Below are 16270 nucleotides of genomic sequence, written 5' to 3'. Positions count from 1 at the left end.
TAAATATCAAATATAACTAATATTTAATCAACTTTAAAAACCATCAATTATTATTTACTTTTTTTAATAAATATTATTTAATTGAGGGTTACCATATATGTCCTAATGATCATAGTTGTAAAATAGATTTAGACACTATATGTATAGATACATATAATATCGCAGTTTATTATTAAAATTTTATTTGAGATTGTAATAAAAAAGTTTAATTAATTAAAAATTAATTTTTGAAAAATATTTATTTTGATGTGATTGAAAAAATATTTAGAAAATATTTCATTATTTTAAAATTATAATAATTAATTATATTAAAATTTTTAATAGATAATTTTAATAGCACAAAATAGAGATTAAATATGAGCTTGATGTGTACATTTGTAAAAATAAAACTCAAGAAAAAATTTTATAATATTAATATATCGTCTTATATATAATGTATTTTAAATTAGTAAAATTTATATGAATAAAAAAATTTATTTAATTCTTTTCAAAACTCATTATATATATATATATATATATAATTTCATTATTGATTTTAAAATATATAATTCTTAATTTTATAATGAAATGAAATAGTAAAAAGTTTAAGAAATATTAAATAGGAAATTTATATAAATTAATAATAAAATAATTATTAATTAAATATATTTAATATTTTGGATCATTTAGCAATAATAAAAATATTTAAAAGAAAAAGAATATAATTAAATATTTAATATAAAACATAATAATTACTATAAATTAAAGCATGATAAATAAATAAAAAATAACAAAGACAAATAAAAAATAAAGATAAAAACAAATATATGTAGGATTAAAATAGGAAACTTATCTTTGTATATATATATACAAATAGTTATATTTTTCTTGTTATTATTTTTTTTAGTTGGTGCTACTTTGGATTCAATATTCTCATCTTAATATTATAAGAAATTAGAAACCAGGAATAAAAAAAAATTGTAAATAAATTTAATATTTATAAGAAAAAAGATGAAAAAAATTCAAAATAAATTTAATTCCATCATTAAATAATTTTAATTAAAAAATGTTATACCACTAATTTTTGCATTCAAAGTTTGGCCATTCAATAGTCATAAGTTATAAAATAATGACTATAAATTACAAATTCATGACCACTAGATATAATTTATTATTTTATCCTTTTAAATAATGCATATAACATTATTTGTTAAAAAAATATAAAATATTAATATAATAATATTAAAGGGAAAAAGTAGTAGTTACTAATATATATATATATATATATATATATATATATATATATATATATATATATATATATATATATATATATATATATATATATCTCAATGAAAATATAAAAATAACTAAAAATATAAAATTAATAATATTCAAATAATATATGAAAAATAAAATTTTATTTCAATCGTTTATTATTTATATTTTAAAAATATCAAAAAAAAATTAAAAATTAATACAAATATAAATGGTACATAAATTTTTCTAAATAATAAAAAAACATTTTGAAATGATTTATATTAACCAAGTAATAATATTTAATCATTAATTTTTCATCGCTTGATTCTAATTTAAAGTAAATATTTTAAAGATAATTAAACATTTGTTGTGGTAAACTTTCGTTCTAATTTAGCATCCATTGTCCAACTTCTGTATTCACACAAGGGGAAATTTTTGCTTATGTCTGTTTTGTAGCGACGAAATTGGAGAGAAAAATGATTTTCTTTTTCTTTGAAAGAAAAAAGTTAAAAAATTAATTTCTTTATTTAACAAAAAATCGGAACATTTAGTTTTCATTCAAATTGGGTAAAAAAAAAATAAAAAACAATATTAATTCTTTTGTTTTTCTTTTATGTACTTTTTTTCTTTAATAGTTATTTTTCAATATAATTTTATTTAATCAATAAGAATATAATAGTAAAAGTATAATAATTTTCTCTTATATTTTTTTTCTTTCAAAATATAAAAATAAATAAATAAATTATTTTGTGACAAAAATTTAGAAGAAAATTATTATTTCTATAAAAACTCACTTGTTTTTCCTTTGCTTTTTTCTACAAAATAGGCTTAGAGTTCATTTAGGTGAAATGAATGTACAAGTAAAATTTTTGTATTTATTCCAAATATATAATTATATAATTAAGAAAAGTTAAAACACAATTATGATTTACGTTAAATAATTTAAATCGCATAAAATATATAAGAATTGCATCGATCAATTGTCACGACCCAACCTATGGGCCGGACCGGCACTAGGACCTGGGCCAGCCTAAAGCCCCCGAGGCCCGTAGTAAGCCTTAACTATTCATTAACCCAACTCTAAGGCCCATTTGGGCCCAATATCAAGAAAACAAACGGACAGAGTCCGGCCATAAAATGGACTTTCCAACGGGGAGTTTTCGACTCACCCGACCTGTAAACACAATAAACAATCCATTGGGGAGCTCAGCTCACCCTCCACATACTCATCAACATAATAATAAATGGGAGCTCAGCTCCCTCATCCAATCCATCAAACAGACTTAAAATATTAAGTTTACAGGTCCAACATGAATATAATATTACAGACTAATTTCAAATAATTACTGCTAACACATGCGGAAATTCTAGGAGTAATTAAAATTACACAATATTGATAAACAACCTGCGAGGTAAAAAGGCAGGTGGCCTGTAAAAATTTTTGAACAGGAGTGAGCGTTCGACTCAGAGAGTAAAATATCAATCTTAACTATAATCTCTATAACTATCTGAAACTAATGCAACCTGTAGAGTGAAATGCAACATACACAACATTTTCACATCATAACATCAAAAAGGTAATTTGGAGCACTCACACACCCTGTAGTATCAATCATAACATATGGGGCCGATCCCTATCTGACTCTCTTAAATCCAACTGGTGCCGGTAATTACTCAAGCTCGGACTTCCACTTAATAACCAAATCGAGGGTCCCAAATAATTACTCAAGCCGTGACTACCCCTCGAAGGAACGTCCTGCAGAATTACTCAAGCGTGACTACCCCGTCCTATCCATAGTCCACACCACATCACACGCACGCCAACGCACGCTGCTCCAAATTACCACAACAACATCCATGGTACATCAACGATTATGAATGCAACATAAATCGTGCCTAGAGTTTAACTACATAAATATATGCATATAAGTGATGCATGGGCATCTTTGAACATATAATAATATCGAAATTATAATTAAAATTAATATTTTACTCACGGACTTGACGACAAATTACTGGCGGTGGGCGGAGGAAGAAGGTCATCTGCTCACTGACAATCATATTACATTTATTTAATACAATCGACTCAATACAAATAAAGAAAAGACCAATTACGTCCTAAGTCGTGCCGAAAATCCGGCAGAGTCTCCCCTATACCTAGGACCTACCCAACCTGCAAAAGGGCTAAAAACGCACTTCTATACTCACAATCCATACATCAACAGTTCAATCATATCACACAGCCCCTCCTGGGCCCATCAAATCAATCATCCATCACAATACGCAAAATTTTAATTTAGTCCTTATTATTGATCATTTTTGCAAAAACTGCCCAAACAAGCTCTAAAAATTATAAAACTTTGCCCCGCGGTCCTTAGCAATATTACTAAGCTATTGCAAAAAGAATCGTAATTTTCTAAGCTACCACGAATATTTTATGGATTTTTAATCCTATTTAAGCACTAGAAAATTACGTAAAAACTAGGTTCGGGTTTACCTTTTCCGATTCCGACTTGAGGGCCTTTCGGGGCGTCGACAATGGGGCTAGCCAAAACCTCGGCCCAATTCGAGACTTTTTCCGCAGTGCATGCGGCGAAATTTGCGAACTTGGTCAATCGCCGAATTTCCGCGAATCGAGGATACCTACACGAAGCCCATAACACGGGGGTTAGCACATAAATTTTTCAGAATTTTCTAAGCTCATTTAATGCTCGAAATTATATTGCGAAGTTCCGTGGGACCCACCGAAAAACGGTGTCGGAAAAATTCGAAATTTATGTCGTTGCGAAGCTCTCGACGAATGGAGCGTGCTGGTGGCCTCGGTTTCCTCGTGGGATTCACGGTTTTCGAGAAATCTAGCCCAAAAGTCGAAATGGGCTAAAATCTTCCCGAGCAAAAATCGGACAAACCGCTCGATGGATTTCGGCGTTCTTGGTGTCTATGGAAAGCTCTCGCCGAGTAGATGATTTTAGACACAAGACCCGGTCCAATCGGTGGCCGGATTGGCCGGATTTGGCCGGAGAAACTGGAGCGACGCGCGCGCGCAGGGGAGGGGAGGAGAGAGAAAAGAAAGAGAAAAGAGAGGGACGACGCGCGGGAGAAGAAAAAGGAAAGGGAGCCGGTTCGATTCGACCGGTCCGATCCGGTCCGGTTCGATTCGGCCGGTTCGATTCGAAATACAAAATTTTGAATTTTTACTCTGCCTCGGGACCGAAAACGAGGTCCAAAAATTCCGAAAAAATTCCGTAAAACTCAGAAAAATACGTAGACTCCAAATATATTTTTAGTTTTGCCACGTGGTCTTTAAATTAATTTTTAAAAATCATCAAAGTTTATATTTTCGGAAAATCGAACCCGATTTTTAAAATCCGAAAAATCTCAAAAAAATTCCTAAAATTTAAATAAAATTAAAATATCAAAAATACTCATAAATAATAAAATTTGGGGTGTTACATTCTTCCCCCCTTACAGAAAATTCGTCCTCGAATTTTTACACAAGGCAGAATAAAACACATGATTATGCATTGAACAAGTAAGGGTACTTGCTACGCATGTCCCGCTCGGACTCCAGTGCACTCTTCCACCGATCGACTCCTCCACAAAACCTTAACCATAGGGATCTGTTTGGATCTCACTGTCTCACTTGGTAGTCCACTATGGCTCTGTCGCTCCTCAAATGTCAAGTTCTCTTTTAGCTCTATCACATCCATTCAAGACATGAGAAGGATCAGAATGTATTTCTGAGCATGGAGATGTGAAACACGGATGAACGTGAGAAAGGTTGGGTGGTAGCTCCAACCGGTGAGCAATCGCTCCACTCTATCGGTAACCTCGAAGGTCCGATATCGAGGTGCCAACTTGCCATTCTTTCCAAATCTCATGACTCCCTTCATTGGAGAAACCTTCAGAATACATAGTCACCCATCAAACTCCACATCCCTCCGTCTGGGTCCGCATAACTCTTACGCCTCAAAGCCGTCCTCGATCGTTCCACGATTAAAGGAACTACCTCAAGTGTCTTGCACTAGGTCTACATCATGCACTTTCGCTTCCCCATTTCTGTCCAACACGGAGGAGACCTACACTTTCTTCCATATAATGCCTCATAGGGTGCCAACCCTATCTTTGGAGTGATAATCGTTGTTGTAGGCAAACTCCACGAGCTAATTGTCTCATCCCATCGACCTCCAAAATCCAAGACACTCATGCGAAGCATGTCTTCCGATGTTTGGATCGTCCTTTCAATTTGTCTGTCTCGAGGGTGGAAGGTGTACTAAAGTTCAAGCTGTGTGCCAAGTGCCTCCTGCAACTTTCTCCAAAACCAGAAGTGAATCTGGGCCCTCTGCCGATATTATGGAAGCGGAACTCCATGCAATCGACTATTTCTCGAATGTAGAGCCGGGCATCTTGTGCCCACAGTATGTAGTCTTCTGAGTAAGAAGTGAGCCGATTTGGTCAAGCGGTCTACAATTACCCATATCGAGTCATATCCTCGCGTGGTACGAGGCAACCTTGATCACAAAATCCATAGTAATCATTTCCCACTTCCGATGCAGGATAGGGAGCTCTTGCGGCTTCCCCGACGGTCTCTGGTGTACAAACTTCACCTTCGACAAGTCAAGCACTTGGACACAAAGTCTGCTATGTCTCTCTTCATGCCATTCCACCAAGAGCTATCTTTCACATCATGGTACATCTTGGTGGAACACAGGTGAATCTTGTCTGATGTATAGTGTGCCTCTTGCATGATTTCATTCCTGAGGTTGTCCACATCGGGCACACATATCCTAGAACCTTGCACTAGGGCGCCATCATTGGCAAATCCAAACTCACCACCTTCACCTTCTTTGTACTCTTTCTATGATCTTCATCAATTGTTGGTCTCTGTCTTTGGGAAACTCTAACTCTGTCCCTCAAGTCTGGCCTCACTGAAAAGTGAGCCAACAATACCCCCTCATCTGACAGATCTAGGATTAAACCTTGATCCATCAACTCATGTACTTCCTGAATCAATGGTCTTTTCTCTGCTGAAATGTGCGCCAAACTGCCAGAAGATTTTCTGCTCAAGGCATCTGCTACAACATTGGCCTTCCCAGGGTGGTACTGGATGGTGCAATCATAGTCTTTCAGAAGCTCCATCCATCTCCTCTGTCTCAAGTTTAAGTCCCTCTGTTGGAAGATGTACTTTAAACTTTTGTGGTCGGTGTATATCTCGCACACTTCACCATACAGGTAGTGTCTCCAGATTTTCAGTGCAAAGACTACAGCCGCCATTTCCAAATCATGGGTGGGGTAGTTCTGCTCATGCCTCTTCAACTGCCTTGAAGCATAAGCCACTACCTTTCCATTCTGCATCAAAACACACCCTAGGCCAACTCTGGAGGCGTCACAATACACGGTGTATCCTTCACCACTCACAGGTAGTGTCAACACAGGGGCAGTGGTTAGACACTCCTTAAGCTTCTGGAAACTCACCTCACAGTCATCTGTCCAAATGAATTGAACATTCTTCCTGGTCAACTTAGTTAGGGGAGCTGCTATCCTGGAGAAATCTTGTACAAAACGCCTGTAGTAGCCAGCTAAACCCAGAAAACTTCAGTCTCTTTTGTTGGTAGATTTAATTGACCGAAATTCAAAAGCTAAAATTTTACCTCAGTCTCTTTTGTTTTTTGGCCTTCATGTTGCTACATGAGAGGGACATGGGGGTGCTATTTGATAACGTCTGTTTAACAAATCTCCCCTTAATATTATTCGATTCATTATGCTTTCATATAATAAAAAAAAAATGATAGAAAGATGTTTTATATGAATTTAAAAAACAATCATGTAGCAGAAACTGTCAACTTTCCTTAATAATTGAGTCTTGTTATGTTTACTTTATTTCCCTTTCATTTTCTTCATCCCATCCACTTTTCCTTCTTATCAATTCCTGTCAGTTCACATGGGAGGCAATTATACGTGCATTCCAAAATACATTATTGCCAACAAAGTCAACGCCACCCTGCATGTCCCATTGGTCTTTTGTCCTTTTCTTTGATACTGAAAGGACAATTATTGGTCCCTTGATTTACACACATCCTAAAGTGAATTATTAGATTTTGAGATTGGTGTCGAGAAGAAAGTATGCCTCAGTTACCACTTCCACTAAAATCACTCACACCAACACCTTCAAATTATTTTTATTAAAAAAAAAAATCAAATTTGTAGTAATCCAATTTTAGGATCATTACCAACACTAAGGTACCAATAAATTTAAGACTATCAAAAACTCGTAACAAGTCTAAACGCCTTTATTGCAATGAAATTTATAAAATTTTCTTACATTTCTTTTTACGCATAAAATTGTGCTTTTTAGTTCGAACAGGTTCATATTTCAATGGATATACTTTAACCTTCTTTCTTTCTTTTATTACTTCTATGAAATTATGATAAAATATGAAAATTACATCTCAAAATACATTAAAAGGCTTATATTTACTTAATGGCATTGCACAGTACTCAAAATATTCAAAATATTATACATCTTGACAAGCTTGGAAAAAATTTTTGCACAATACAAGCAAGATTCAATAAAAAATGGTTTACTAACCTTGGAGCTGAAGCACCAAAATTGTTGATTGCCATGTGAAGATTAACATGGCTGACTTCACTTTATTTTTTTAATAGTTTACATAATTTAGAATTTAACACTTAAGAGTCCAAATAAAAATAAAATATTAGGCAATATATTAGTGTTTTACTCACTATAATAAAAAATATTTCTATATATGTTATATTTTTTACTTCTTTTATTTTGTGATTTCTCTATTACATACCTCTCTGTAACAATTATTGTTATTAGTTGAAAAATAAAATTGAACTTCAAAGAATTAAATTATTACTTTTTAAAAAAAAGTGAGGATTTAAACCTAAATTTATTAAATAAATAATGTGTTTTTAATTATTAAATCAAGTCAAACTAGACATCTAGCTAACTAACTAGCTGAGTTGAGTTTTCCAACTTAAATTCTATTTTTCTAAAGTTCATTATAGTTTGAAATGTTATCTTTGAATGTTGGCAAAAAAAGAAAGACCTCTCTAGAATGATTATAATATTTAGGAGGTGTTTAATTTACCTGTTGGGTGCTATTGATAGACACCTAAATAGGTAAACTAAAGTATTTGGCAAGTTTTAAAAAATAAAGCTGATAGCTGATGGGTAGCTGATATGGTACCCATCGGCTGCAGTTTGTATCAGCTCTACTTTTAAAACTGTTTCTCATCAGTTTATAGCTGATTTGATTTTATTTTTTATTTTGACCATATTATCCTTTTTTATTTAACTTGAAAATTAATATTATTAATATTTTTATATTTTTCATTTATGATTTTAACATTTTAACTTATGCATTTCAACTTTTGTTAAAATATTTTTTATTAATAATATAAAATATAAAATACTTATTTATATTTAAAAACTTAAAATTAATTATAATTTTTTTCTTTATCAACAATAATAATTACTTTATTATAACAATAATAATTACTTTATTATTTTATCTATATTTTTTAAATTATTTAATTATTTTTTTAAAAAATTAATTTTTTTAATTATTTCAATAATGAAATAAATGATATAATATAATAGATTAATAATTTTATATTTATTTTAATAATATAATAAATGATATAATATATTAATTTAATAATTATATATTTAATTTAATAATAAAATAAATAATATAATATAATAAATTTATAATTTTATAGTTGTTTTAATAATAAAATAAATTATATAACATATACCCTTAATAGTCATTTCAAATATCAACAATAACAGTTAAATATAATTTTACCAACTATTTAACATAAATCAGCTATAAGCTAACAGTAACAACTATTAGTAAACAGTTGTCAGCTGTATTTAACAGTTAAACCGAACAGACCCTTATGGATTTCAATTCACTATTTTTTTTAATTTAAAATGGTAGGGATGGAATAGAAATTTAATTATTACTTAATTTTTAGTTTTTTCATCCACATTAAAAGAGAAGAATAGAAGATGAAGGACAGTGAATTTGCAGCCTTTGTGTTGAATCTAGAATTAGGTGATGACATTAAGGTGAGTTACATTTTATATTGATTGAATAAATTTTTAAGAAAAAAAGGATGAGTTTTTAAAATTTGAATTTTTTATGTAGTTTATTTTAAGTTATTTTTTTTTATTTATATTCATACTTTCATGCATGGAGATCACAAACAATCCATAAATGTCACGACTTTCTAATATATATTTTCATTGAGATGTCATAATTATTGCACAACACAAGCTTTCGGCTCTTCTTTCAGAGAATGTACATATATTAATATGGAGTCTTGTGAGGATCGTATGCCTTGTAACTCCTTACAAGCTCCATAACCTGTTACAAAAAACCACACATATATGAGGCTTTAAGGAAAGAATGATTACTTAGATCAGAAAACCAAATTAAGTTTGATCATACAAAATGAAAGCCCAGTCTCAATATCATATTAGTTTTAGTTTTAAAGCTTTAATAATAAAATAAAATAAAAAGAGTAAGAGTTGGACTTACACACTATCTTGATTCCTGAATTTTCAGGAGAAAGCATGGTTCATGCGGCAAATCGTTCCACCAGCTTCCACTTCTCTTTGTTTTTTTGGAACCCGCCTGTCCCGTTCCACCCGATCAATTTTTTCTCCAGTCTGCTCCAATCGTGCAGGGTGAGGGTCTCCCCCGTCCAAATCCCCATTGCTCACCAGATAATAATATATTATATTTTTATTAAAAGATATATATATATATATATATATATATATATATATATATATATATATATATATATATATTACGATTATGTTTAAAATTTATATGACCAACTTATAATCTATTTTTTAAGAAATAAATTAATATTGTATGACTAATTAAAATGAAAAGAGAAAGAGAAAAAAGGAAAAGTTGTATAGGCAAATTCATTTTACTCAGACCCCAATCTTCTTCTTTTACGGGACCAGGATGAGAGGAGCAAGCTTCACCCTCTTCTTTTACGGGACGAGGACGAGAAAAGCAATCCCTAACCTCATCCTGCTCCGTTGTCATTTCTTTCAATACATGCTCCACAACCTGTTCCAAAAAGCCACATATATAGAGAGGTAATTAAGAATGATACTTAGATCAGAAAACCATATTGACTTTTTTTTTTGAACTGAAACATATTGAGTTTGATAATATAAGAAAATCCAGTCTCAAATTTCAATGTCATATTAGTATTAGTATTAAAGGGTTAAAATAAAATAAAAAAGAGTAAGAGTTGAACGTACAGCATCTGTTTCCCTGAATTTACTGGAGAAAGCATCTCGAATGCCTTCTGGTACCATATCGTTCCACCAGCTTCCACTCCCTTTAATTTGTCTTAATTTTTTTGCGCTGTTGCAATCCAATGGAAGGCTTCGTAGGTTCGGGCAATCAAATACAGCTAGCTTCACAAGGGAAGGAAATTGTAGGGCTTGGCAGTAGATGGACTTGAGCTTTGGTAAGCGTTTCAAAGATAATTTCACCAGATTTTCGAAGACATTTTGCCTAGAATCTTCACTTATTACTTGAACAATTTCATTGCAGTCACATAATTTCAAAGATTGAAGGCTCGGGATATTTATGAGGCACGTCACGTTCTTTATTGGACAGTTGCGGATCCTCACAATACAGAGGTTGGGAAAAGATTGCTGCCTTTTCCTATAGATGTGGCCAGGGAAAACTGTGATCTCAGAACCCTGATGCTCTTGCTGATTATTTTCTTTGACAATTTCAAGCTCTGTCAGGGACGAGCACTTCAATAATTCAAGCCTCTCCAAATGCTCCATTCCTCTTAGAGAGAGTTTTGGTAGACGATCTGTGCACTGTGCTAGTTGCAGCTGTTTTACGCATCTTCGCAACTTGTGGGTGTCCGATACTTTTTGCACGGAACTAGCATGTGATAAAAATATGCCAATCTCATCTATGTGTTCCAAGGATTCCAACTCCTTTAGAAGCTCTGCTTGATCATCTAGTGGAGAATTAAGAAGCAACATCTGATCAAATACCCTCCTAAAAGCCTGCAATGATGAAAGACTAGAGATCACGCCCACTGGTATATCTAGCTGGAGCGGTGTCCTATCCAATATCAAAAACTGCAACTTCTTCAAATTTTGAACCTCCACTGGCAATTTTTTTATGCAAGTCCCTGACAAATTTAGATACCTCAAGTTCCCCAAATATCCAATGCCCACATGTAGCTCAATTAAGCCTTTATTATCTGACAAGTCCAAAACTCTCAAAGCAGGCATAGATTGAAAGAATTCACTTGGCAGCATCTCCAAATTAGTAGCCCTGAGAAGCAATGTTGTAAGATGATGACAAGAAGGTGTCTCACGGGGAGATTCGATGCAAGGACCACACAACGATATCCTCTCTGCGTTAATCCATGTTGAAAGCTGTGGTGTTTTTTCCTGTACCAACACTTTGTCCTTTGCCTTCCCCTCCTCACAAGCTAGCCACAAGGTCATTGCTTTAATCACATCATGCATTTTAACAAAATCTGCTGATTTACCAGTCTCCAACAAACTCGCACTCTTTAGACTTCCTAAAGCATCTTCTCCTTTTTCCCTGGCTTCATGCGTGCTATTAGATTGATCTAGAAACCCTTCTGCGATCCAGAGTTCAGTCAGTTCCATTTTCTTAATATTATCAACTCCTGGGAACAACGAAAAGTAAAGAAAGCATTTCCTGAGGCTATCTGTGCTCAAGCTGTTCCAGAGGGTATCTTCGCTCAAGCTGTCATAGCTTATCTTGAGAACAGGAAAGACACTAGCTTCAACATCTGGAAATGATGATGGCTGAGTCTTCAATTTTTCAATTGCACGCTCCCAATCGCGGGGTTTGGTCTTACTAGCCATGGCTCGACCGATAGTGGTGAGCAGAAGCGGCAAACCATTGCACACACCAGCAAGTTCCTCAGCCAGTATTGGGATCTCCCCATTAGCATTTAGAGTGTCCCCTCCCACACAAAACTCAAACAATTGTAGAGCAGTTTCTGGTGGCAAACGCTCTACTTCAATTGTTTTTGCCTTCATCCTGTCACATACCTCTTTTGACCGAGTAGTAAAAATGACTTTGGACCCATTCCCGTTGCCGTTCAGATGAACTCCGATTTCGTCCAAGAGTTGATGTAGCCATTGCCCTCCTACACCATCCAACATCAAAGCAAATTTCTCCTTTCCCAAAATGTTCGAAATCGCGTTATTTATTGGCTCACCTTTATTTTTCCACTCCTCTTGAGAGATACCAAATTTTTTGCAAATAGCTTCTTTGGCCGCTTTCACTGGGTCTTGTTCAGACCTCTCAACAAAAATCAACACATAGTCACTCTTTTCGCAAAACTTATTGTAGATCTTCTTGAGGAGGGTGGTCTTACCCACGCCTGCCATTCCATATAACCCTATAATTTCCACACTTGGGTGTTCAATCCATGTCCAGATTTCTTCAAGTTTGAAATCGAACCCAAAAGTTTTCCTTACAGGCATCTGGATCACTAAATCGACAGGCTTTCTCTCGACAACAGCATCAAATTTACCAGCCTCTATGAGTTCATTCACTTCTCCGCGCTTTTCACTTACTCTCTTTCCAACCCTCTTGTAGGAGCAGCACTTCTTAGGACAGAACCATCTGAGAACTTTCTTACAAATTTCTTCTTCAGCTTCTTTAATTATCTTCTTTGCATCCTCCTGCACGTGATTTACTTTCTCGAGCCAGAAGGTTACTTCCAAGCGCTGCTGCATCTGTGGTTTGGTTTCTTTCTTAACCCTCTCTACTACATGCTTCTTCATTATCTCCAGTTGATCCATTTCAAATTGTGCGACCATGAGATGGGCTTCCAAATCATCAAAGTAATCTGCGCGAGCGCAACAAAAAGAGGAGAAGCCTTTGATAGCGTCACAGACGGGGCCAATAGCTGCTGCCGCCTCTATGCCTGACATGGCTATAACACGAAGAAAGGAAGAGTTTTTTTTTTTTTTTTTTTCCAAGGATGAAAGGAAGAGTTCAGCTAAATAATAAGGGAGAGGTTGATTCTTCAATCTTCAGATCAAGAGTTAACAGATTTCAGAAGGGCAGTGGGATTTAAACTTTGAGAAAAAGAGACAATTCAGAGAAAAAGCAACAGAATGAAAGTGCAGGGAGACCTGTGCCATGGAAGACAATAATGTGAGAGTTACTGGAAAGCTGTCACTTGTGAATTATTTTTGAGGAATTTACAGGGATTTAACAAATCAAAATTTAAAAATATTTTAAAAGGTTGAGATTCAGTTTGAGATAAAATAAATAGTTATGCACCGTTAACAAATAAAGTCTTTCGCATTTATTGACGTGACATTAATTATTTAAATAAAATAACTTTTAATTATAAATATGAGCCTCATTTAAAATAAAAAATCAATATTTAATCCCTCAATCTCTTCTTCCTCAACTTCACTACCATTGCTACTGCACTATCCAAAGCCACAATTCAAGACGGTGTCTCGTATCCATGGATGAGGAGGTGCTATCTTTTCCGAATTCAAGTTGCCATCTGATTCTCAAATATATGGTAAGCTAATGCAAGAAGAATCTCAGAGAAACATGTGTGCTTCTCCACAATTAGTGAAAACTTCAACTTTAGTATTTGACTCATCACAGTAGAATTGATCAATTTTCAAGAGCCAAAAAAAGGGGTTATTTGTGAGCACCTTACAAATAGGCCACAAGAAGGATTCATGTTTTCGCGTTATTGGATTCCCTCCAAGCTAATTAACCAACAACAATAAAGGGAAAAAAAATAAAAGTAAAATTTTCATTCATCTAAATTTTGCTGTATAGCGCATTATAGGAGAACAGTATCTTGAAGTTGGGACATTAGAAGAAAAAAAAAATCGCATGTAAACAAGAAGTAGGTTAGTGGTTTGCATGGCATCACCCATTAAAATCATGAAGTAAATCGTACTCTGTTTTTTATGAGAGAAACAGAGTATAAAAAACAAATAAAGCCAGAGACCCGAGTACTTCAACATAATCAGCAGCAGAACACAATTGAGGGGAAATTAATCAAAGGTGTAATTTAAAAATTAAATGATCAAAAGTGAGTGAGAGGGAAAAACTATTTATCAAAAGATATTTTTGATGATGTGGAGGTGGAAGGCAGATAGATTTAATTATGAGTAGTGATTAGGGATCAATTTATAATAAAAAAGTTTTTTTTTAATTAAAATGTAAAAATAAAAAATAATAAAAAATAATATTAATTTTTTTTATTTTTCTTTTATGTACTTTTTTTTCTTTAATAGTTATTTTTTAATATAATTTTATTTAATTAATATAAATATAATAATAAAGGTATAATAATTTTTTCTTATATTTTTTTCCTTCAAAATATAAAAATAAATAAATAAATCCCTTTGTGACAAAAATTTATAAGAAAATTATTTTTTCTATAAAAACTCACTTGTTTTTCCTTAGCTTTTTTCTACAAAATAGGCTTAGAGTTCATTTAGGTGAAATGAATGTACAAGTAAAATTTTTGTATTTATTCCAAATATATAATTATATAATTAAAAAAGTTAAAACACAATTATGATTTACATTAAATAATTTAAATCGCATAAAATATATAAGAATTGCATCGATGAATAATCTAAATAGTTATTGTTATAGCTTTTTTAAAAAAAAATAAAAAAATAAATTTTCATTAAATAAAGATAAAATAGAAATTTAAAATATAAAATTTTAAATTATTATAATTTTATATAAAAAATTTAAAATAAATTATTTACTTAAAATATAATAATAATTATCTTATTTAAATTACTCATCATATTATTAAAGCATTTAATTTGATCAAAATTGTGGTACTGTTGTTCTTGCTCCACCCAGAAGACAAAGGAAGTTTCCTCTGAAAGTTGGATGACCGCGAGAATGCGTCAGCCTCTGCCACCGACAGCTTCCACAATGGGGTCGCTTTATTTCCTTTTTCACACATTAATATTCTTATTTAAACTTTGTACGCCATGACTTGCCTCCATGATAGCCTTTCGTTATATATTAATATCTTTGAAAAAAAAAAGATGGAATAAAAAAAACCACTGCAGTTCATAAAATTATAACCCATTTAGACTCATTAACATTTATCTAATTATCTATTTATATATTGCGTGGTAATAATTTTAATTTTATTTTATTTTATTTAAATTATGCAATCTTCAATTAATTAAATTATTTATTTTTTTATATATATTATAAAAAAATTTAATATCAATATATATATTAATTTAATAGTATTTAATTTAAATAAAAATAATCCATCAAATTAAAATAAAAAAAGAAAAATTTTACTAACAAAGATTCTTAAAAAAATAGAATTATAATCATTAGCTCAAAAACTAATTAGTAAAAAGTCTTTAACATACTTGCATAACACTAAATAACTTAAATATATTAAATAAAAAATATGATTAAAAATTAAATATCTCTAAATAAAAATATAATAAATATAAAATTATTCAGTTAAATATTATCTAAAACTAATAAATTAAAGTGAAAATTTGAAATAAAATTATTATTTTTAATTATGAGTGTCAATTACTTGTGAATGGAGGTGTCAACTCTTAATTAATATATTTTTAGTCATATATATATATATATATATATATATATATATATATATATATATATATATATATATAATATATATATATATATATATTTTGGACCACTGATAACTATATTTATATATAAACTTGGACTGTAATGCACAATGCAGAGCGGGATTCACATACAACTACCAAAAAAGTTATTTTTTATTGACCAGGAGAATAATAAATTATTAGCCTCTGGTTTTCTAGGGAGTTGCTGAAATGCAAGTGCAATTAGTCGATATTATCACCTTATATCCTTAAAAAAATAATTTTGGCTGATTAATAATATAGGAATTATGGGTATATTAGATATTTTGTATACCATCTAAGTGT

At 31.9% G+C, this 16270-nt stretch overlaps 1 protein-coding gene across 1 annotated transcript; it reads right to left on the bottom strand.

Annotated features, from left to right (window-relative positions):
- Positions 1-9485: 9485 nt before the first annotated feature.
- On the bottom strand, positions 9486-13535 carry LOC131180813 (disease resistance protein SUMM2-like). Its single transcript, XM_058148541.1, has 3 exons — positions 10559-13535; positions 9813-10361; positions 9486-9638 (listed from the first exon to the last, which is right to left on the bottom strand). The coding sequence occupies exons 1-2, from the start codon at positions 13247-13249 to the stop codon at positions 10119-10121; spliced, it is 2934 nt and encodes a 977-aa protein (XP_058004524.1). The 5' UTR covers positions 13250-13535; the 3' UTR covers positions 9486-9638; positions 9813-10118.
- Positions 13536-16270: the final 2735 nt, after the last annotated feature.

Source organism: Hevea brasiliensis, chromosome 1, assembly GCF_030052815.1.
Source record: "Hevea brasiliensis isolate MT/VB/25A 57/8 chromosome 1, ASM3005281v1, whole genome shotgun sequence".
NCBI lineage: Eukaryota > Viridiplantae > Streptophyta > Magnoliopsida > Malpighiales > Euphorbiaceae > Hevea > Hevea brasiliensis.
This window is presented reverse-complemented; position numbering and strand designations above follow the sequence as displayed.